The sequence below is a fragment of the Xenopus tropicalis genome, chromosome 2 (genome assembly GCF_000004195.4).
Source record: "Xenopus tropicalis strain Nigerian chromosome 2, UCB_Xtro_10.0, whole genome shotgun sequence".
Lineage (NCBI taxonomy): Eukaryota > Metazoa > Chordata > Amphibia > Anura > Pipidae > Xenopus > Xenopus tropicalis.
The window spans coordinates 116294956-116320869 of NC_030678.2; the positions used below are offsets into that span (position 1 = coordinate 116294956).

A 25914-nucleotide genomic window follows, 5' to 3' on the forward strand; every position below is an offset into this window, starting at 1 on the left:
TTCTGCAGAATCTCCCTAGCACAAGGGCATAAATTAGACACAAGAGTTTGACAGCCGTCTAAAATTTGGAGGCCGCTCCTAATGATGACAGACACGCAAGCACCCAGAAATGACCGGGGTGTCAGTGCCCTAAGCCATACAATAATATAATTAAATATGATTACCAAACTGTTAACCAGACTGGACCTAAATTCATTCCTGGCTTCCAACTTAATGTCACCTTTATTTAAGCTTGTTTCTGTTAGTCAGCAGTTTGCCAGTAATAATGTATTTTTCCAGACAGCCATTTGTTCTCTCAGTTGGGTGGTCACAGTGCAGGTAATTATCCCTATAGTGTTAGGAAGCTGTGTGGGCTTAGTGGCAGGATACTTTACTCTTGCAAAGGAGCCATTAATTATATGAAAAGTTGTCTTCTGTAACACTGTATTCTGGTTTTGTGCAAAAGGGGTTTGATCCACTTTTTTGGTAAAATGATCCTATATTACTGAATATAGGCTGAGAGAGTAAACTTATTACTGTATTGGCATCACTAGCCAAATGTCCATGCTTTACTTTAAAATAGGCTTTAGGCTACTTGATCCACTACCACAATGAAATTTAATATCCCCAATAAATAATACAATTATCTTATATGGCTAAACAATTCATCCATCAATCTTTTGATTAAAACATCATAGAATAGAATTCCAGTTCCCTAAAACAGCATTCCTTACTGGCTGCTCTCTCTGTCACATTCTTTGTGATACAGATTGTGTTCTATATGGTAATAATAGTATGTTGGGAACTATTCCTTTTAATACTATTCCAAACAGCGATCCAAATTATTTGAATGTGTTTTTGTGGCTGGAAAGAGCTAGTACCAGTGCTGTCAAATGTCTTCCATTAATGGTATAAACATGGCAGTGGTGGCTTCATTGAATATGTTCTATGTACATTGAGCCTGATAAACACTTATTGGCTTGGCAATTATAAAATATGTCAACTCTTCATTGACCAAACTTCCAGATACTGGTGAATTACATAAGGAGCTCAGTAAAGGTGGCCAATACTCTCTGGTATCTATCCCATGGGCTGAATGGATGAATGGCCATCTTCCTTTGCAGCTCCTCTTCACTTTTCCAACTGCCACGGCACCACTTCCCTTCCATGCACCTAACAGCATGCTTGAAGGATGATTAGTCAAACGGACCCCCAACCCCCTTCCATGTCTAGATGCCTAGAGGCCAGCGTCGCTATTTAATCCTATTATTGGCAGATTCTGGTTAACAAACTCCCACCCTTTTTTACAATGCAGACATTGCTTGCTCTTACTTGTACAGGTCTGGCTGTGGTTGTTCACATTCTATCGTAGCATGCAGTCCCTCCATTTCCTCTTCATGGTGAAATGATTTTGTATCATTAATAGCATAATAGGTCTGAAACAAAAACCACCAATGGAGAGGATTAATTTAAGCTGCAATTAACGGCATGTGATATATTTCATACATAGGGTAACTTGACGTTTATACCAGGTAATGGTTTTAACTGTCCAGCCTGAAACTAGTGAGTAACTGCCTACAGCCATTGATTTGATGTCTATGAATAACTCAACAAGGCAGCTCAAACATGCACACCCCAGGGAAAACATGTCACCTCACGTCTCATGCTATAAGCGCACTACTTGACAGCTTCTACAGCACGTTTTTGCTGTTGGTGTATGCTAGTTTTACAGGCTTTAAAAATGTATTTCTTTTTTTCTGATATATGGCACATATTTATAATGATATGCTAAATATTCTGTGGCAAAAATGGTATAAAAATTGGTATTTAAAAATGGCATACTTATAAGGCACAAGTGTTTTTTTTTATACCATATCAATACGAAAAGAATGGCATAAATTGACAGGAATGACTCATTAGGGTTATGTAATAAAAGACACTAAGCCAATGAGCAGTAACCCATAGCAACCAATCAGCAGGAAACATTTACTAGACACCTGTTTAAAAGTAAACATCTTATTGGTTGCTATGGGTCACTGCTCCTGGGCAAACTTAGTCCCTTTTATTACATATGAAGGAATGAGTAGGAAGCATAGATGTTCTGCCCTGAAAAGTATGACGCAGTCTGTGCTTTTGTTTATTAAAGGAGCAGTTCAGTGTAAAAATAAAATTGGGTAACATAGACAGACTGCGCAAAATAAAAAATGTTTTTAATATAGACAGTTAGCCAAAAATGTAATCTATAAAGGCTGGAGTGGGCAGATGTCTAACATAACAGCCACAACACTACTTCCTCCTTTACAGCTCTCTAAGCTGTTAGCAGTCAGTAACCAATCGGTGACTTGAGAAGAGGTCATATGGGACATAACTGTTCAGATAATTTGCATTTGAATCTGACCTTCATGCTCACAAACTAACTGAACATTTATGTCCCATATGACCCCCTCTAAAGTCACTGACTAACTAAGAAGTTAGAGAGCTGAAAGCAGGTAGTAATGATCAGGCTATTATGTTAGACAACTGCACACTCCAGCCGCTATAGATTACATTTTTGCCTAACTAACTATATTTTTTATTTTGCACAGTCTATCTATTTTACCCAGTTGCATTTTTACATTGAACTGTTCCTTTATGCTACCATCTTTTACACTAGAATGTTTGGGTATTGGGTACACATACTATAAACCAAAATTCATTACATGTTTTTATATGTTTTTACCTGAGGTTTAGTCAATAGCTCTTATTTTACACAAGGGCAATAAGGTTTTGCATTTTCTTGTGATTAGTCCAAACAGCCAAGAGTAATGTAATTTAACTGAATGGCAAGCATTTTTGGGGAGATTTGTTGCCCACAGTAGCAAATTTCTAACACAGGTGACTAATCTCCCCCGCCAGCAGCCCCCAACCCCATCACCCTGTGTGCGCACATCGTGCACTCATTTGCGCATGCGTGCAAGCACACACGGGGGGGGGGCAAGCCAAACAGGTTTGGCCCGGCACTGCTTGGCACAAAATCTTTGAAGCAGACTTCCTTCTAAAACAAAATTCTTTCAAAGCTTTTTTTAACTATAAATATAAATGTGCATTAAAATCTGACTAGCTACAGAAGTTTTAGGCCAATATGCATAAAAGAGAATGAGTACGCATAAAACTAAAAAAGAAGAGGAACAGAATGTAAAGGAACTGCCTAATAACTAAATACTGTATAAAATATTGTATGGTTAATAAGTGCAGGGCTAAGTTACTTGAAGCCAGTTACTGTATAACACTGCCAGAATGTAAGGACAGCCAGCAAAGGGCACCAAAGTCAATGTACGACCCCCTGGGCTACTGACCCTGCTTTCCACAGGCTAAGTGGCAATTGACTATTTGTGCATTCTGCTATACTGTATTTCTCTCTACTGCATTGTATGTGGATGACAACTATCTGATAGGCAAAAAGGACAGTTACAGTGTGTTTGTGCTTTCTGATATTGCTCTTGTTAACACAATAACAACTGCACACTATAATAGTTTAAAGCTGCTGTGTTAAATAATGTTTAACTATTCTCAAAAAGAAATAAGTTAATTTGATATCATTTTAAGGAAAATTCTGCCAGTATGGGGGTAACACACCGGGACTGGTTTATCTCTCATTGAAACATAAAAGAGGCATAAAGGCATTCTGAACAATGTTAAGTAATGCAAACACGTCCAGAGAAAAATACTTACTTTATGACTGGATTCTCCATCTAAACTAGCTGTAGTAACAAAACATGTTCCATCCTCTCTGCTTGATGATAAAAATACCAAATCACATGGAAAAGCCTCATCTTCTCTTACCATTACAATGTCTCCAACCTGCAGAATAATGCATATGTTATTTTTATTTCCGGTGCAAACTTTGTTTAGTTTTACTGTGCTATATGTACTATAAGACATGATTCCAGTACTATAATGCATACCATTAAACAGTTTCAGCAGAATTACAGTGGAATACCTCTGCTAGAGCTGACTTATTATGGTATCTACCTGTATAGGCTATAGGAAAACCCAGGAATCAGCCCTGATGCATGTTCCTTGAAGTAACATCACACACGTGCAAATGCCTGAGAATTGCTACCCGCACATGCACAAATGGACTTGTATACTGTACGTGCGCGCCCAGATTTTGACGTGAACTTTGGGGGATTTTAAAAAAATGAGAATGCTATTAGATGATGGGAGACGGTGAAAGAAGCCAAAATCGGGTAACTCACAATAATATAGGGGGGGTGGGTTGAGAGCTCTGCATGTTATAAAAAGTGCCATTTATGCCTTTATTAGGCTGACCACTAACACAATGACATTGTAATCTATCTCTTTAACTACAAGTCCTAGCTACCGCTTGGCATTATGTAATGGTATTATAAATACAACACAATTGCTGCTCAGGAAACATTAAAACAGTCTGATAAGCCCTTAATACAGTCACAAAATCATCGGAGGGATAAAGCAAATGGATTTTGAATATTCTGTGCATACAGATTTGTATTTCCATTAGGCAAGTCCTTCAGAAAATAAAAATAATACTGACCTTCAAGTAATATCAATTAATATCATAAAATATTCTATAACTTAACATAATCATAATGTGTTGATTATTCATCAATGCTTGTATCTTTTTCAATATATATACTTATATATATATATATATATACAGTATATATATATATATATATATATATATATACAGGTATGGGGGAGCAAGATGTACTTATTATAATAGCAGTTCAAAATGCGGATTCTGTAATTTAAAATGTTGGTGTTACCGTTCCTTTAATGATGTGCAAAAATAACAAAGCATTTTTCAGTTTATGTAAATATGTATATTTTTCTTTATATAGCACTACTTATGTATGCAGCGCTGTACAGTAGAATGATAAATTAATAGAACAAACAGGGGTCATTACAATAATATATACAAATAAATACAGTTACAGTAAGTAAATACAGTTACATTAAAGGAACAGTAACACCAAAAAATGAAAGAGCTTTAAAGTAATAAAAATATAATGCACTGTTGCCCTGCACTGGTAAAACTGGGGTGTTTGCTACAGGAACACTACTATAATTTATATAATAAGCTGTTGTGTAGCCACGGGGGCAGCCATTCAAGCTGGAAAAAAGGAGAAAAGGCACAGGTTACATAGCAGATAACAGATAAGCTCTGTAGAATACAATAGTGTTTTATCGGTTATCTGCTATGTGCCTGTGCCTTTTCTCCTTTGAATGGCTGCCTCCATGGCTACATAGCAGCTTATTTATATAAATTATAGCAGACTTTCTGAAGTAAACACACAACTTTTACCAGTGCAGGGCAGCAGCACATTATATTTTAGTTACTTTTATACACTTTGATTTTTTGGTGTTACTGTTCCTTTAAAGTAAATGAGTACAGCTACATTAAAGATTATACGCTAAGTGCCAAAGTGACAAAAGGAAGGAGGTCCCTATCCTGCGGGTCTAAAAGGGTGGGTAACTTACAGAAACAAAGGATATTACTGCTGCAGGTTACATAGGTTGACACTGCAATATAAGTGCCTGCTCCCAGTTTACCTTGATCGACTAAATTAGTCAGCAAACTTCCTCACTGCTGCATAATTTATTTATTTTGGATACTTACCCTTAATTTCCTGCTTTGTGTCCTGACCAGTTTCCCATGCTGAACAACATGGACTGAGTACTGGTTCATTGCATTGTCAGCTTTATGCCTCAGCCAATCTTCATAGCCCTGCCGTGGGATGAGGAAAAGCAGATCAATAATCTAAATCAGTAAGAGAGCTCCATTTATAAAGCAATGTGCCCATTACCTGTTTAATTGCTGTCACAGTGATCACAAAGAAGAGTGGCAAACCACTGGTTACTGGACTAGTTGGTGTATCAATGATAAGCTGGAAGAAAGAAATACATATCTGTTGTTAATTGCTGGAGATGTTTAGCCATATGATTAAACCTATAGTATGCACAGAAATGAATTAAATTAAAGTGCTGATATAAAAGATCAAAGAATTTCAGAAGAAGAACACTCTCTATCATTCCAGTTCTGCCTGGCAACTTATTAAGCTCCAGATTTTAGCTTTGCTCTGCATGTTGAGGGTCTCATATGATGGACTTCTAAATAATGGCAGCCACTAGATATTAAAATGTGGCCTTCCTTGCAGATTCACTATAGCTCCTGTAATGGGTTGGTATAACATATAATAAATTACAGTTAATGACATCTCTTGACTAAAGCTGACCATACATGTAACCATATAATCGTTTAGTTGATTGGAAAAGTTCAAAAATTTCAGTCCAATAATGATAAAATCTGCGCATATATTGATATATATGATATGCTTAGGGGACCTACAATGCATTTCCAGGAAGTCACTTTCGCATGATTGGTATCTGCCAATCATGTTTAGAGCATCTTCCGATTTGTTATTTTTAGGGTTTAAGCCTAAAATTTCAATCCTAATGTTAGTTTTAGATTGTTGCACTTAAATGTACGATCAATATCGAAACTTTGGTCAGAAAGTTTTATAATATGGAAACTGAGAAAACCTGGAATTTAGCACTGAAGACAGAAACAAACTGGTACTAATTCAATATAAACTGTAGGTTACAGTGGTGTCAAGCAGAGTTATTCAGCCCTTAATAATGAAGGACATGACTAAAGTCTCTGTAGCTTCTTCATGTGTTCAGCAAGTTGTGCAGTTATTGATCAAATAATAAACTTTATCTAGATTGAAAGGCATTGAGAGGCATTTTACACTATCCCATAGCTCAATGGGATGATTAAGGATCTGGCACTGGATTCAAAATTAGCTGTATGTGTAGGGTTTTCCCTAGAGAAAGGTGTTGGCCACCAGCAGGCATGGTGAGGAATAATTTAAAACAGAATTGCAAAGTTTCATAGGGTAGGTAAAAGACAACATTAAGAACTTCTGAAACATTTAATATTTTTGTTTGGGGAAACAATCAGAAAAAAACTGTGAAAACAGTGAAAAAACAGGTCCAAAAATGATGCCTTAATAACAAAATAAGCTAGAGCACCCAATTCCTTTTTTCTTATGTTTTGCCCTGAACCCACTACCTGAGTCATAATAACTTACCTTCTAACTGTAATTAGAGTAAATCTAGAAACAATGCACAATCAGTAAAACTGTTTCTCATAGACATGTAGATTCTATTTTAAGAGCTAATGTCACCATTGATAAAAAAAAAAAATACTGGTTCTTTCATTTGCAAATAGATACTTCATGTAATGCTTTGATTCTGTTTGGTAATGTAACAATCACGATGACAGGAAATGGGTTTTAGAATTTAATTATGAACTATATCAGGTCTAATGTGTTGAGAGCTCCAGTCACAGCTTCAACAGGCAAACAGAGCAGTGTAAAGAACTGTAAGTTTCGCAAGTATTGCAGAGTAGAATCGTGTATATATATATATATACATACAGGTATGTATATTACCATAAAGAATAGAAATAGAGATCAAAGGATATGTTTCCAGTACATATTGAGGTTGATTTACTTAGTTGTCTTTTCTTGGTTGCTTAATTTGTCCTGATACGCATCATTACAGAGCTGGATATGCAAACACAGAACTCAGTGTACTTCTTGCTCTTCATTTCTTTGCACCATGTTACATTTAAATTGCCTTGCACAAAATATAGTTTCATACCTGTACAAGAAAAATAATAAGGAAATAGAAATTTGCTATTCTTCTGAATTGTTCAAACAAGTTCTTCGGTACAAAGTTCCAGAAAGTGTACTGCAAAAACAAAAACAAAAAAAAAAACTCATTAATAAATTAAGAAACGTCTCATAAATTGGAGCTCGTTTTGTCATTAAGCACCAAATGTTTTATGCTATTACAAAAATATAAACAGTGGAAATAATTGCAAAAGAAAATTATACACAGCGAGAATTATGCATTATTAATGAGTGGTAATAAGTTCTTGTATAAATATGCATAGCCTAAGGATGGCTTTCCACTGTATCACTGTCATTAATTAAACGTTTCATAAATAAATGCCAACAAAACTGGAAACTGATTCCAAATAGAAGTATATGCAGTAAATTCATTCTCAGGGTAAGACTCCAGGATATACCGTATATATTGATGATAATAGGAGAAATAAACCTTAGGGTATACATTCACTTTATTAATGTTCACAACAACAAACCATCATGGAATTCAGCACAGAGCACTTTATATATCTGCATATAAAAGCTGCTAAAATGAGGCTTTAGTCAAACCTGTGGTGGACAAAATTGCTAAACATTTCCATTCCATGTTTGACTTTAGCAAACAATTACTTATGTACGTAATGTGAATTTCGTGACTTACAACCATATTCCGGTACACAGTTGTTCTTAGTATCTATGTAAAACTGCTTATTGCTTGATTTTCCTGTATTTGAAACTGGGACTTGCTACTTTCTGCCTTTCCTTATTATCATTACACTGGGGTGGCTGACTGCGATAATCCATTTCCTGACTGTCATTTAGCCTTTTATACTACTAATGCACAGAGCTAGTCAACAATAGATACATGAAGATTTATTTATTTATGCCCAAATGCAAATGCACTAAGGTGCACAATTTTGAACATACTTATTTACTCAGGATTTGGGCCATTACTTTACATTGCACCTTGCCTCAGATTAACAATCCATCAGAATGATGTGCAAGTTAGGGGGGCAGCCTTTATTTGTGGACACAATATGAGATTGTGGAGTCTGATTTAGAGGTCGATACATAATGTTTAAAAGGCTGAATTGCTGAACATCTATTTTAGACCTTAGTTTATAAAGCCAAAGTTTATGGGGCACTGTATAAAATGTTTTGGCAAAATCCAAGTAGACCAGATTTACTGCAACATTCACTATTCCTAATTACCTCATCACAGAAAGCAATTACATTTGTTTGGCATGATCTGTCCTTTATAAATCCATACTTTTATTACTAGTGGTACATATAATACCATTCACCATAACACAATCTTGAATATGTTTTTTCAACACTTTTAAATAGCTTGTCTTCTACAGATGTCAAACTTATGGCCTATAATTGCCAGACTGAGAAGTCAATCCTATTTAAGATTTCACAGTCTAAAGGAGTCTAATAAAATCAGAAAAAATGGCTCCAGGCTTTTGGGCTTCAGTCTTTAATAAGGATATTGATGAGCTGGAGAGAGTACAAAGACATGTGACTAGACAGGTAAAATGGATGGAGGTTTTAAACAGCAAGGTTAGACTGTCAAGGTTTGGGTTTTTTTCTCTTGAAAAAAGGCACTTGGGAGGGTACATGATTACTCTTTAAAAGTACATTTGTGGGCATTATAAACAGATAGTGGGAAATCTTATTTCCCATAGAAAAGATCACCACACCAGAGGCCACCCATTTAGATTAGAGGAACAGAATTTTCATTTGAAGCAGCGTAGGTGAGGGCAGTCAGGTTGTGGAATGCCTTGCTGGGAATGTTATGATAGCAGATTCTATTAATGCCTTTAAGAAGGGGATGATTTATTGATCAAACATTATATCCAAGGCCATTGTGATACTGAAATCTACAATTAGTATTAAAGTAAGTATATATAGATTATATATGTGCATATACAGATAGGTTAGTATGAGTATGTGAATATATATGCACTGGGGTTTGTTTGGAGGAGTTGAACTTAATAGAATTGGCCTTTTTTCAATTCAGCGTAACTATGTAACAATGTAGTGCCCATTCTTTTAGATAAAGCTGTCCCTACATGTAAAAATGTAAATTTCCCCCACAACATATTCTGCACAGCTCTACTGAATTTGTGCATTAGTGCAGCTTTGGAATTTTAAGCTTTTTTTGTTATGCCTGTGATATTTATGCATTTATGTCTAGGCTGTTTGTATAAACCCATCAATAAATGGATTATTTAACCAGCTCACAGTGAGGAAAGTGTTACATGGGCAAAAAAACACTATTGCTCTGAAGAGTACAAATAACTGATATAGCTTAAGAGATGGGGATGTATGCAAATTGTAAAGCTATCCAATTACTGTATCCATATGCGGATTAGATATTTTATTAGCCATTAGACTAATGCCACACAGATAAATACAGGCCAAGAATCATCCCCTATGCAGGCATCAGCATTTCCCTGTGAGGAAAGCCAACATCCACTCCATGGGGCTGCACCCAAGACTACGCAATGGTTTTGGCTGCAGGCATAATGAAAGGCAGATGCCAGCGTAGGGGCAAATTCTCAATCAGTCCCATGTGGCATTAACCTGTTATATTAATATTAAACATTATTATCCAAACAGTAAAAGTCAAGGTATGCTGATCCAACAAAGTATGCTAGTATATCAGATCACAATGGCAATGTGGCCCAGATCTTATTCCAGGATGAGTGGTTGACCTCATAAAAGTGAAAATGTTGATTGAAGTAAATGGATAAATTATACAGTATATAGTTTTGCAGATACAAATAGGAACCTCATAAATTCATAAAGTTGTAAATAACAGAAATATTCAGTTTTTACCAGATCTCACTGGTAAGAACAGTAAGTGTGAAACTTTCTAGTAATGAGGACATGACTCTTGGGTAGCTTCTGCGGTGGCAGTGTTTAAAAGAGAATACAGAATTGTACTAATATGATGTGTATCCGAGGAATATATTTGAACAAACATATTAAAAACAGTTTCTTGGAAAATCCCTTCAATAAATTCAGTGACCGAATCTGACTTATTTTAGTTTGCCATATGTTTCATGGACAATCAGTATATGAGCATTGCAGGGCAACAGGAAAAACAGATTGTGGCCTCATCAACATCATCTCTGCAGAGCAGCTCAGGAAATCAGACTTTGTAATCTGTCCAGATTAAATGGAAGCGTACATTGCTCTTAGTTTTTGGCAGTATAAGATAGCAATTTTCTCAGCATCTTGTAGGCTTTTAGAGAAATTACTATTTTACAAGAATATTAAAAAAGAACACAGTTCAGTCATAAAAAAAAACCCAAACAAACAGAGACAGAGTCAAGCAGACATACACTAGGGATGTCTTTGCTGGAATTTGTCAAATATATGGTGACTGTCTGGTGCCACTATAACCCGCACTCCACAGTGGCTACAATATTGTTTCCCACGCATTAACCTGAGGCATAACATCTACAGATAGATTACTTGAAAATCAAAAGAAAGCAATGCTCACAAATCAAGCATACACCCAAATATATTTTACAGAGACATAACAGAGAGAAAAATGATGTTTTAATCTACTAAATATGAAAGGCAGGACTGAATGGGCTGGACTAGAAAGCAGCAGAGTGAACAGCAAGAAACTGAGAAACCAAATATGAACAATAACCAAAAGGTAAGTGCTATAAGAAATGGTATAAACAGCTGGCTCACACACAATATTCATCATAGGTCCATGGGACACTGATGGCACACAGTAGAACACCTATTTTACATTTTCAATGAGCCAGCAAAAATAGTGGAAATCCAGGAAAATGTAATATCAGGGAAATGCATTATATATTAGTGAGATGACAGGAAGAAGTGTAATATGCAGAAAAACTGAGGTAAAATGTAAAACTGAAGTTCTGCTGTACTAAAAAAACAAGGACAGTTTTCAAGAACAGAGATAAGAATGGGTTACAATGAAAGTGAAAGGCAGACAAGGAATGTCAAGGAAAACAGCTGCAGTTGTAGAGACAAAATGATAATTTCATGATAACCAAAGTACCTGTAATATTGTTTAAAAAGTAATACAGAGTACAGTTCTGTATGTCTCATATAAAACACAGCAGAACAGTAATACACAGTGTTCTCCTCATAAATCAGTGCTTTCTACCCCATAGTAAGTATGGATAAAAATAATTATGAAAATATGTAGATAAATAGGCAGAAAACAGAAATGAATGCAGAAGCGAATGATGCACTTTGGTGAACTTTAGAAGATTTCCCCTAAATCAAGTCAGTAATTGCTACAACTCATTCCCACTACTGTTGTGTTTCCAAAGGGTCAGAAACAGTTAACACAAAGTACATACATGGGGGTTACTTTGCAATAGTCAGCAAGAAAACTACCGGTATCAGAGAGTAGCAGAGATTACATCGCTAAACAGAGATCAAATTCTAAAGAACATCAGAAAACAAAGTGTGTCAGCTAACTACAGTTCATTAAAACATGAACCACTGCAAATGCCATCTCCGTAACTGGCTTCTTACACTACCTTATACCACTATTAAAGGACTTGAACATTAGCACAACTTGACATTACATTCACTTTATCATGCAGATAGCAGATGTGGATTTCACTTTCACAAAACCAATATTTAGATGGACTGATGCACCACCCAACACAAATGCTGATGTCTCCTAGTCTCTAAGGCTGTCTATCCAACATTCCATAACCTTATGATTATATTTTTTTCATATTGGTTTGGGGATTTATATAAGACATGAATCAGTGTGCAACACATTGGGAGAAATCTAAAACATTTACCTGGTTTATACATGTGCAATGGTTGGAAATAAATATATTTATGGTATCACTTTGCTCATAGACGACACCAAGAAGACAAGAAGTCCAGGAAGACATTACAGTTAGCCTGTCTATGTTTAAATGCAGATACATTCACAAAATGTATCTGTAAAATTTTTGATTTGTCTTAAAAGGGGAAAGAGAACATTTATATGCACTTTTCCCCAGTGGGAGTTAATTTTAATAAGCTAAAATAATCCAACAGAACCACAAGGCAACCAATGCAGACATTTTTAGGCCGACTAAGACTCTGTAACTTGACTGGGCTCAAAATGACTTAACACTATGGCATAAACTATGACATATATTTTAAGATGAAGTTGTAGGGGTAAATACAAACCTCTACACCAGTGCTTGTTAACCCATAACCTGCTCACTGTCATTAGGATATAATTAAATTACAGCCAGAGAGCCCCTAGAAGAACATCAGTGGTCTACTACACCAACAGCTCGATCTAGCAGTATTTTAAAAAAGATTTAATCAATGGTGACAATGAGGAAGGAAATGTTGTAGACAACAATATTTATTAAATAACAAATTGGAAGTATGTAGCATGAATTCTAAGGGCTACACTTGAACCTGAAGGCAAGAAAAGGTTTCCCTTTGTACCCCTGCATTTACCTAATGCAGACAGATGTCTTAGATATTTTTCAATTAGCAACTTTCACATTTCCAGAAAAAGATAGATTTCACTAGGAAATACTCACTTGCCTTGCTTCTAACCCCTGTGTTCCTAAATGTGCCTTAATAAACTGTAATACAAACCCCAATGCAATGTCCCCTGTTCATTATCTTTTCATTCTCATCTTGCCTGCTTGTTCAATGTAAACCTTTGCTGACATTCAAGTAATTGATCAAATTAGCATTCTCAGAAAGGCCACCTTAGTGTTGCATGTATAATAAATATTAGGGATGCCCAGGATCCAGGATTCGGTTTGGAATTCGGCAGTGATTCAGCCTTTTTCAGCAGGATTCACATGCAGCCAAATCCAAGTGTCTGACCGAACCAAATTCAAATACTTAAAATCACATGACTTTTACATGAACACGTAAGTAAGAAATTTTTTAAGCGTACACGAAGTGGGCAATTTAGCCCTTTCATAGCCTTATTTCCACATGCAAATTAGGATTCGGTTCGGTATTCAGTCGAATATTTCATGAAGGATTCAGGGTTCAGCCGAACCCAAAAATAATGGATTCGGTGCATTCCTAATAAAACATATATATTTAAATATATACATGTGATTTATCCACAACTAATAAAACTTTTTTTTGCAAAAGGCACTGTAAAATTTATATTGTAGTAAACAGGCCTCTATCTGAGAAGTCATGATGAAAACTGTAAGTAGGAAAATAGGAATATGTCAAAGGGTCCATCGAGTTTCAGATCTGTCCAAAATATAAATGACTGATGTAGGAAATGCATTGGTCAATGAATGAACTTTACAGGGAACACTGTTAGCATTTTACTATAACAACAGTATCTCATACAACTAGAATCCTTTACATATTAAAGATGAAGCTAACAACAACGCATATTAGTGGCAGAGGAGCACTAAATTTGGTGAGCTCTTTTATATTATATCCTATAATTGTTTTGATTGCTCCTAACAACCCAACATAACCATATTGTAAATAATTGTCTGTCTGAGAATACACAGCAAGAAACAGCTATCTAATAACCATTTGTGTAAATGGGGCCTATAAATTAGCAAGAACAATGTATGAAAAATTAATTATGATCACATTAAGCATACAAAATGTTGCCATTAAATATTTTAAAGGAGAAGGAAAGTTAAAAATACTGGGGGGGTGCCAAATGTTAGGCTCCCCACAGTGATTATATTCACTTACCTGACTGGTCCATTTGCCCAGAGTATTGTGTATGAGAACCATGATCTAATTCTTTTCTTCGGCTTCTTTTTTTGTTTGCTGGGTGCAGACGCATGCATGGTAGAATGAAAAGCTGGCTGTGTTGTTACAGTTTAGCTTTCGAATGCACATGAATGCCCATGCGAAGAAAGAAGAAGCAGCAGATCACTCCGTGGTGCAACTCCAAATGAATGTGCCCCAAGCAGGTTCAGTTTTCTGCTAAAATGATCACTAGCCTGGGGTATTAGGTAAATGAATATAATCACTGAGGTACCCCCTTAGTGATTATAACTTTCCTTCTCCTTTAAATTGTTTTATTTTGCTCAGTTCTTACATGAGCGACTCAAATTGGTTTTAGGCATGCCGGCAATGCATCTAACCGTTTCTAAATCTCACTCTCATTCCACGTTTTTCTGGCCTTTTTGAGGGAAAAATTCTTAATGACAATGACTAATCCTAATTTTGACAGTGAGACAAAGAACAGGGGAATACAGTTATACAATAAATCATTTTAATCACATGAACCCAACAAAATCAAATTTTGCCTATTATAAAAGTCAGCAACTATTAACGATTATACAAATGTAAAATGGTTACCAACCAACCAATGACTTTTACCAAACTGAAACCGGTAAGTGCATAATGTAGTAAGTACAAACTATACCTACTGACGTGTGCAGGTAAACTGAAATACAAACCACATTGGTGTTACCTGAGCATTTGCTGTCACATGAACCCAGTCAACTGCTTTCATAATTACAAACATACAAAAGACGGGGGATTTATCAATTCACATTCCCGTTATGTCATTTAGTATCTGTGCAAGTACATTTTCAAAAAACAGGGGATTTTAGTTACAAAGTTATTATAATAAAATTGTTAAGTCCACTCTTTTGCAGCTAATTTGGCCAGATCAGTTGTGCTTCCATTTTACACATATTTTTACTATACCTTGGATTGTGTCCATCCCACCCCCTTTCTGTGTATTTCATAATTACAAATAAGCTTCACTTTATTATGTTTATACAGGTATGGGACCTGTTATCCAGAATACCAGGACCTGGGGTTTTCTGGATAAGGAACCTTTTTGAATATTGGATCTCCGTACCTTAAGTCTACTAAAAAGTCATTTAAAACTTTAATTAAATCCAACCTTTTTTTAGGTTCCAGTGAGGTTTATTATATCTTTGTTGGGATCAAGTACAAGGAACTGTTTTATTATTACAAAGAAAAGGGAAATCATTTTTAAAAATTAGAATTACTTGCTTATAATGGAGTCTTAAAGAGATGGCTTCCTGTGATTTGGAGTTTTCAGGATTACAGGTTTCCAGATAACAGAAACCTGCACTATTTTAATGAATACACTGCAAACGTTTTATATCTCTGCTTACTGCACTTCAGCACACTAATGAAATTGTGAGTAGTGATTGCTGTTACATGCTCTTTCTTTTTCCATTTGGTCCCCACAATCGTCAGCGAAACCAATAGCTGAAACAGGAGCTGTTATGTAATTTATTAATGGCTGCTAAATAAAGCTCAGGGTGAATTATTAGGCCTCAGTTCTGGTAAATAAGGAATATCAGATCATTAACTGTTGAGTCTTGGATTTTGCATAGCTTTAAAGCAATAAATGTTTCTTGGGGAAATTTCCTTGTATTAAATTCTGGTACAGGCTGTGTTTTGAAACCAAATATCATTGTGTAATTGAATAGATCAAGCTTATGCCACAGTCACAAGTAAAGAGAAAACAAACCTCAGAACACAGTGATTTTCTGATTACCTATGCATGGCTGCAGTAGTTAAAAGCAGCCCTGTAATCAGCTAAGAGCAAATTCGGTTTTATTTTAATTAGCTCTGTATAAGAAAACAAGAGTGTTACATTATTAGAAAAAAAAAAACAACATTTCATTTTATTTGATAGTAAGTAATTGCACTTATTACTGAACTTGGAGCACTGATGAGGTTATGCGGCCATGCAGAAATACAAATACTAATTCATCCTCAAATGGCTGGGATATTAAAGGGATTCAAACAAAAAAAATAAAGTTATGTAAATGTATTCCTGTGTAAATGTACACAGGAAGTGCATAGAAAATGCTTACGCAAATTTACAGACACTCTGGGCCTCCAGAAAGCTGTTGAGCTGTATCAGTGTAAAACTGCTACTAGTCTAGAAACCACTAAAAAATAGAGCAAAAGTGCTCAGAGAACCAGTCTGAGTAAACTACATCAATTTTTATTTATTTCTTATTGCTACCCACATAAAAAATAATACATAAAAATGTAATTATGTTATAAAGTGATACTGACACGCAAAAACACTAATCAGCCCATACCCCCTCTCTCTGCTCCCCCTATATACCACAAACCCTGCCTACTCACCAAATATTGACTCGCTTCACCCATTTATGACAGTTTATCACACCCAACATCCCCACTCCTGAAACATCACAACCCCACACCCTTTTGGCCCCACCTCTGCCCCTTACATCCCTGGCAAGCCTACATAAGGCTAATGAAGAACATTTAATTAGAAAAAAAATTGTTCTGCCATCCCCATGTATTTCTGCTAGATTAGTACAATAAGTACAATAAGTATTGCTCTGTTTTATTACATAGAAAAATAAAATGAATAAAAAATAAAGAGTTATTTGTTTAAATAGGGCACTGTGGGAAATTGAGTTGCTTTCATTTGGATATTTTTGCATAATGGGTTTTCATGCAATACTGCAATACATTTATCACAGGTATATTAATATGAAAATAAATTGGCATTAGTAAATAGTACACATACTGTATATAGACATATACAGTTGCATAGTTCTTCAAGTTCAACTGTTCCAAATGAACCCAGCACACAAACCCATTCTGACCCATCTATACACTCACATACAAAAACCATATATACCAGTATCACAATAACCTTGGATACTATGCTTGTTCAAAAAATTATCGAAGCCCCTCTTAAAGGCATTAAAAGATTCTGTCATCACTGCCCTCACCGTGAAAAACCACCTATGCTGCTTCAAATGAAAATTCTGTTCCTCTAATCTAAAGGGGTGGCCTCTGGTGCGCTGATCATTTTTAATGCGAAAAAAGAACACCCCCTATCTGCCTATAATCCCCTCTAATGTACTTGTACAGAGTAATCATGTCCCCTCGCAAGCACCTTATTTTTCAGAGAAAACAACCCCAACCTCGACAGTCTAACCTCATAGTTTAAATCTTCCATCCCCTTTACCAGTTTAGTTGCACGTCTCTGCACTCTCTCCAGCTCATTAATATCCTTCTTAAGGACTGGAGCCCAAAACTGCACTGCATACTCAACAACAATGGCCCAATTATAAAATGTTCCATTTTTCTCCACTCTTTGTAATCTATCCTTCAGCCAATTTTCTACTCAATTACAAATATTATGTTCTAGGGCCATTTTATCATTAACTTTCTGTGTGGTACTGTTTCAAATGCTTTAGCGAAGTCCAAGTAGATGACATTCACTGCCATTCCAATTTCAAGTTTCCTGCTAACCTCCTCATAAAAGGCAATTAAATTAGTCTGGCAAGATCTGTTACGCTTATAACCATGCTGGCACAAACTTCCTACCACTGATGTCAGACTAACAGGCCTTTTAGTTTGAGAACAGGATCCCTTTTTAAATAAACATTAGCAATTTGCCAGTCTTTCGGCCCCATGTCAGACCTCAATGAATCCTAAAAAATTAAGTGAAGGGGTTTGGCAATCACAGAGTTAAGCTATGGGATGAATGAATACCATTTGGTCCTGGACCTTTGTTTACCTTTACAAGCTCAAGTCTCTTTTGAATCTCCTCCTGAGTGACCCATGCATCAGTAGTTATATTACTAGAATTATGTCTGTTAAAAGGGAAGCCTTGATTAGCTGGCGATTAGAGTTTAGAATTTCAGATTTTTCCATGTTCTCATCAACAAAGTGAACCTCCTCCCTCCTCCTACCCCTTCTTGCACCATTTTTTTACACAAATGTTTCTATCTTATATATTAGAACTACCAAATAACAAATATGTATATTGAAGGGTCCGTAAACAAATGAAATATAATCCCTGCTCCCCGGCCCCTTTCCACCAGATGTATACACATTTGGGGCAGTGCAGCTTGGATCAAGGGTCATTTTTGTAGTGGAGGGAGCACAAATATTCTTCCAGTCATTGATGCCAAGTCACATTCCAGAGCACAGCCATAATGGAAATTACAGTACAACGGGGTCACCAATAATTTAACTGCAAGTTATGAATATACCTTGTTATACAAAAAGGTTTACAGCCCAGCCAAATGTTTTTTGGAGGCTTTATCCAAAAAGTCTGAAAACTTATAGGGTGAACCAATATTGATTGTAGTAGGTGCTACTGTAAGGTCTTGTGACCGGTAATGTCTTGGTAGACTTTAATTGATCATTTATCTGTAGTTTTGACACAAATGATATGGTTCAACACAAGTACATCTTGAGAAACCTGCTATAGTTTGCTTGTGTCTAAAACAATCTGAAACGTCAGGAAAAAAATAGGGTATACTTCCCGTTTAAGCAACTTAAGCAGCTAATATTTCTTTAAAAATGTTGCATGCACTAACATTCCCTCTTGTGACCTCTTCCTGAACAACAGTAAAACACAGTGACTGAAAATAGCTTAACAATTCTTCTTGGCTTGTACCCATAAACTTTGTGTTAATACTGACCTTGTCTATAGATCCACTGCTGCTCTCATGCAGCAAATTAGAGAAAAAAACAACACTACAACTGAACTGGCAAGGCGAAAGAGCTGCATTTTATTTGTATATTGCTATTGGGATGAGTGATAAAAAAGAGTTTGGAATTAGAACAAGTTTCCTCTATAAACAAGTTGTAACCATGTGAGGCTATAGTCAGGTAACCACGTAAGTGACTAGTGGAACAGTAAACAATCTTACCTTTGAGGAGACTATCCTGTTATCTGGATACCTCTGAGGAATGTACGCCTCAGTGCCTGGAGGGGGCTGTTTGTGGCCAACATAAATAGTTCTATTGTCTACCCAGTTCTCTTCTCCAGCACACTGAAAAAAAGAATATAATGTTTCTTATTAATTACAGGTTTTTAACAAATATCAAAGTAATTTTAAACAATAATTATTATATTCAGAAAGCCAATATTATTATAGTAATTACTTCCACATTTTGTCTGTATCAATACAGATTCCATCCAATGTCATTTTTTTCTTATGCTTGAGGAAAACATAAATGTATTTTATTAACTAATATCATATGAACATTAACACACTCTGAACCATTTTGGAGCTCAGCTTAATTCTCAGTCCCTATTGACACACTTCTGGTTTGATTTTTCTGGGGTTTGATGTTTGAGGCTGTCTTTGTATAGTCCAAATGTACAGCGCTACAGAATAATTGGACAACGCTACATAATGCAGTAGGACTTTTTACATAATAAAAATAATGGTAACAACAGTTTTCTGCAACAGAATCTGCTTGGTAAGACTTATTTATATAAACACTTACCTGTGGGCAGGAATATAATACAAGGAAACCTGCCAAAGACTGGCTTTTATAAAAATATCAGGGGTATTATACACAATAAAATCCACTGAAACATTATGTTATTGGCCTATTGTAGTCAGCATTATGAAAGAACACATCTACTAGGTTGTAAGGAGTTACAGGACTATGAAAAGTTTGCTATTTTATGCATGATTCCAAGCATTCCTCCCGTGATAGTCAAGGTATTTTGTGAAAGTTGTGGTTCTGTAATGACTCCTACGATATTGTCTATTCCTTGCCTAATAAATTATATAGAATAAGTATGGCTGGTTTTAGTTTCTGAAGACTATGCAGTAATGTCATTATCTAGAGGCTACAGAAGATCAAATAATATTTTTGCTGCATGTTAAACCTATTGCCAGAATTAAAAATATATTCATGAGCAATATACTGTATATAAGTTATGGCATTGGTTAAAATATGGCCAAGAATACAATTAACTCTAAATTGTACAAATAAATACAGTCAATTAAACCCTAAACACATAACCTTGTATGTATCTACTTTATCTACATTACATTAGTGGTGTGAAAAAGTCTGAACCCCAAATCAATAAGCTTGCATTATTTATACTCAATATATACTTCCAGTTATATACTGAAACTATTTTTTTCAGGCTCATCTCAACGCAAATGATTTATATTTGCATCATTTAGAAACACAGAGAAAGAGAAATTGAGTTCAGTGACCACCAAGGCCAATAGACAGCCCCCCAATTGGCGAGTGAAGCACAGATTGCATACCGTGTAGAGTATCTTTATTTTTAATTTTCTGGTTAAAATGATTATTTCCTTTGTTTAAAAATACAAAAATTGCAATGAATAATTTAAAAACATTATGGCAGTACAGGTATGGGATCCCTTATCCGGAAACCCGTTATCCAGAAAGCTCCGAATTATGGAAAGCCCATCTCCCATAGACTCTATTTTAATCAAATAATTCAGAGTTTTAAAACTGATTTCCTTTTTCTCTATAATAATAAAACAGTACCTTGTACTTGATCCCAACTAAGATATAAATAATCCTTATTGGAGGCAAAACAATCCTATTGGGTTTAATTAATGTTTTATTGATTTTTTAGTAGACTTAAGGTATGGAGATCCAAAGTCTGGATAACAGGTCCCATACCTGTATATATCTCCCCGATTCATATTCCAGATGAACAATAAAACTACATGTGAAGGAAAAGTTGTGCAACTGTGTGTTTCCATTACTGAATAACATACCAGAGAGCGCACCATAATAATTAGACAAGTGAAAGTAGGCACAATACTCAAATGACCCTAGTATAAAATGAAACTAGACATTTACTCACTATCCTGCACTTATAAACAAGAAATTGATGTTCTCAATAATGTGTTTTCTGGGAGGCAGTTATTTAAAAAGAAAGGATTCCTTGGGTGGCCAAATAGCTAACATGCTGCAGTTCAATTGGAAATCTTAATATAAATAATTTAATTTAATCACAAAGGGTTATAATCCATTATTCTTGAGTTACAGCAGAAAAACAACCAAATCAATTTACAAAGCAATAAATAAAATGTATTCTTTCAGAAAATGGCTGTTTTGTAATGGATTGGACAGTTTTATGGAATCAACGCTCGGACAATCATTCTAAATGAGGTTTTATAGGGCATGCTGCTTAACTGAAGTATTAAAAAGATACAGAATTAGGTTAAGTCTAGACAGAGTTCTTGTCTGAAATAAGTTAAGATCTAAGCGAATGTCAGGCAGACAATGACAACTGGCCCACCTGCTCTAAAGCTGGCCATACACGTAACGATTATTCTTTACTTACTGACATCTGGCTATCTTTCTTCCGACATCAGTCAATAAATTTGATCGGACAGGTTAAAAAAATGTTCGTCTTTAAAAAATTACATTTGTCCATTGATGGGATAGATTTCAATCACTTCAAAATCTGGAAACTGCATGCTTGGTTCAGTGCTTGTTGCATGAAATAATGTTTGTACCAAATGTTTATTTCAATAAATAACAGTAAATATATTTAGCAGCCCAAGTTCTTTTTAAGCTCTCTCACAAGACCCATATGTGAAAACTGATCCCAATGTATTAGCCACTGTTTTCTCCATATTGACCTTTTCTTCTTTTTCTTCTTTTCTGAGGTTAGTAGCATTATAGCAAGAGCAGCCCTCTGCCTTAAATCCATAAAGAGACTCATCTTCACAAACAATCAGTGCAATAAAATAGAAAGGGGCTCATTTATAAATAATGGGCAAACTTGCACATGGACAGTAACCTATAGCAACCAATCAGTGATTAGCCATTTTAACCAGCTAAGGTAGAACAAATTGGCCAGTGATTATAAATGACCCCCATTGTTTTGCGATGAAAGCTTTGTATCGCATGAAGGATAGACAAAAGAGCATTGGTCTTAAAAACAGTGTATAAAAAAGCATATATGTCACATCCTCTTTCAGTTTGGGCTTCAGCTAGGCAATATCACTACAAATCATATAATACTACAACTAATCATACTTCTAAACACACATTTCACAATAAGCTTGGCCATACAATAACATTTTTTTCAATTTCTGGAAGTCGATTTCTGGAAGTCGCAGCGATGCGTATTCCATCCCACCGGCGATTCACATTCTTGCCAGTGGGGTGGCATTGCAGGGGGATTAGTCACCCTCGGAAAAGAAGATTTGTCACCGGGTAACTAATCTCCCCATCTGTCACTGCCCTAAAGGATACTAAATGCCAGAAAATACCCTGCCATAGACAATACTGAGAATAAAAACACATGTAGAGACAATTATCAGTAAATGATCAGCATTGTCTATTTATGTAGCCACAACAAGTAGCTGCTACTAGTAGCTCTGTGTGTCTTCACCCTTGGACGATAAGTGCAATTAGTACAGTAGTTATTGTGCCTTTGTGCTGCAGACAGCAAAAGGCCTTTTTTTATCCTTCGCTATCTACACTCATATAAATCTTATCAACTTCAGTCCATACAAAGCAGCTTCCGATCTCATTTACAGTCCTTGTATCTGTTTAATGCAAACATAAAAAAAAACAGATTTGCTGTGTACATAGCAGAAATTGAGTTCATGCTGTTCCAGTTCATTGGCAATGAAAATTTAAGCTGGCAATACACAGGGAGAAGTACAGAAGAGCAAAGGGCTCATTTACCAACTGCATGGCAGGGTGCAAGAAGCAAAAAAACAGTGCAAACTGACATGTTTTTCCACAATTAGGGCAATGACACACGTGGAGGTTAGTTGCCTGCGATAATTCTTCTCTAGCTTGGACGACTAATCTCCTTCAAACACTATTTTATATCTTCCCACAGGTAATTTACATTATTGTGGGTTGAAAAACCTACGCGGTACAGCTACTTTACAAAGTAGTCCAAAGTTGCCTCTCAAGGTAGCTTCAGGCTACTTCGGAAAATGCGTTTATTTCTCCACCGGCGATTTTCATTTTAGCTGGTAGGAAGGAAATACGGGACATTTTGACGCCCATGGTAGCCAGGGCTGGAACTAGGGGTAGACAGAAGAGGCAGGTGCCTCTTCTTTCACCTGCCCCTAGTTCCAGGCCCTTTTCCCCCATAGCATCACCCCCCTCCAGTGGCCCTGGCAACACCCCATGTGTGTGCATATGTGCATGCGTGTGTGCACACGGGGGGAGGGGGGTGTTGGGCCAAGCCGGCAGGGGTATACCCAACCAATATCTGGCTAAAAATCATCCAGATCAGACAAGTTTGAAAATACCATCAGGACAAGGGCTGCATCAGTCAAGGTGGGCATATTGAGGAAAGAACCCCTAATTTAGCGACCTCACCAAAGAAGCTAAGCTTTCCTTGTATTGGGGCCCAATGGCCCAGAGCGCAGTGTAGGGAAGCAGGGCATGATGGGGTTAAGGAGGGCAGCCCGCCCCCCTCCCTCTGTATGGGTTCCGGGTGGCTGGCCACTGAGAGCACAGGATTTTCCCGAGCTTAGCAAGGGGAGGGGCGCTCAGGACAGCCTACCTTCCAGTCGGTTCCAGGCAGCAGACGGATCAGCAGCTTGCAGCGTCCCACCCTCCCTCCCTTTAAAAGGAGGTCATTGTTGTTGTCGCAGTTGGTGGAGGGTACCTTACTCCATGCCCCCAGGGGGAAGTTTAAGAGGGGTAATTGCCAAGGAGAGTGTAGCCCGGTTGGCCTGCGGTCCTGATCGGAAGGCAGTTAGCCTCGGTTTAGGTCGGGGGAAAAGGAGGCAGGAACCAGGCGTTACATTTGGGCGCAGGGCCAGTCCATGGGAGGCCAGTAAGGATTGTCAGTTATTGTAAATGTTGGTTGCTGTAAATGTTTGTTATACAAATGGTTTTATACAAGTTAATAATGTTACAAATGTTAACTGATGTTAACAGCGGCCTTCTTTTTCCCAGCTACAGTGTCCAAGCGTGTTGATGGGGAAATGGGTTAAGGGTGTGGGGGAGAAAAAGGGGAGGGGTGAGGGTTGCAGACTCCACGCTGCACCTGTCATGCCATCTATACACTCAGCCCTGCACTTTGCTGAATGGCCACAAGTGTCTTTGCTCCAGAATGGATCAGTGTCTGCCCCATGAATACAGTACAGGTAAAGGATTTATTATCCTGAACATGTGGTACCTGGGTTTTTCTGGATGAGGGATCTTTCTCTAATTTGAATCATCATATCTTAAGTCTGCTAAAACTTATTTAAACTTTAAATAAATCCAATAGGATTGCATTGCCACTTATATGGATTCATACAGCTTAGTTACAATCAAGTACAAGCTAATGTTCTATTATTTCAGTGGGTCAGCCTATGTGCAGCTACAATGAGCAGATTTGGGCTGAAAAACACAATAACATGCATTTGTTGCTACAAAATCTGCTCAGTGTAGCTGCACATAGGCCAAGCCAGTGCCTGTTTGTGGAGCTATAAAATGCAGGTTGGGAAAAGTGGATCATCCACCACGTGTGCCCCTACCCTAACACAAAAACACATTTATTAAATGTCAAATAACAAAAACAGAGACTCTGGTGACACTTGAGGCTGAGAATGACAAACGTGCACAAAACTCCACTTTGGGTTACACTTACATTTAATCATGTGGTCGGCTGCAAACAGAATTGAATAATTGATTATTTGCTCAGCATGATACACAAGTGTATCACACACTGTGTGTAGCCAGGTTTTTAGGTCTATAAGCAGATTCCTGTAATCCACTGCCTCATATATACAGCTCCCAGGAGGTTTTGAAAGGGCCTTTTCAAGATAAATACAGTATTTGCATATGGTTGCAAAGTGTCAAAGCACTTGTTACGTATTCAAGTAATAACCTTTGTTATTTTCTGATTTCATACCTTTTATTGATTGTTGAAAAATATTTAAACTAGGAAACTATGAAGAATCCGTTGTATCCCTGTAAATAATTCTCAGCTCAGATCTATCCATATGTTCACCCACCCACTCTCTCTCTCAGTCTCATCATAACTTAAATCCTATGTACAACATATGCAGTACAAGTTACACACACAATGTGCCATTTTTACTGGATATCATAATACAATTAAAGAAAAACAAATTTTACACTCTTCAATGCCTATCAAATGACTGTTCAGGTGTTAGAGACACACACTACCTTTCAGGTATTCCCTGGGAAACCAGTGGTCACAATCACAACCGATTCAAACATTGCATTCTGCATATTAATTAATGACACAGTAAAAAAACATTAAAAACATGCATTTATTATTGTAAATTTCAATTTCCTAATATATATAATACAGATAATTATAGCATTTTCGCGGGACAGTCCCGGATTTTACAGTGCGTCCCGCTGTCCCGGATTGTTCAATGAATGTCCCGCATTACGGAAATGCAGAACATTCATTAAACTATCCAGGCCAACGGGACGCGCTGGCTGCAGCGGAGCGCTCCGGCTCCGTCTCTTCTTGGGCTCCTGCAGGAGCCGC

General features: G+C 36.7%; 1 protein-coding gene across 5 annotated transcripts in view; it reads right to left on the reverse strand.

The window, feature by feature from the left end:
• The window catches only part of atp11a (ATPase, class VI, type 11A), a 114070-nt gene that overhangs the window by 53798 nt on the left and 34358 nt on the right, over nt 1-25914 (reverse strand). For all 5 annotated transcript variants that reach the window (XM_031897036.1, XM_031897035.1, XM_031897034.1 and 2 more), the window contains exons 2-7: nt 19346-19468; nt 7672-7761; nt 5811-5891; nt 5624-5731; nt 3691-3819; nt 1312-1415 (exon numbers count right to left, since the gene is read on the reverse strand). In XM_031897036.1, the coding sequence (XP_031752896.1) occupies nt 1312-1415; nt 3691-3819; nt 5624-5731; nt 5811-5891; nt 7672-7761; nt 19346-19468 (635 nt within the window). The remainder of the gene's footprint in view (nt 1-1311; nt 1416-3690; nt 3820-5623; nt 5732-5810; nt 5892-7671; nt 7762-19345; nt 19469-25914) is intronic.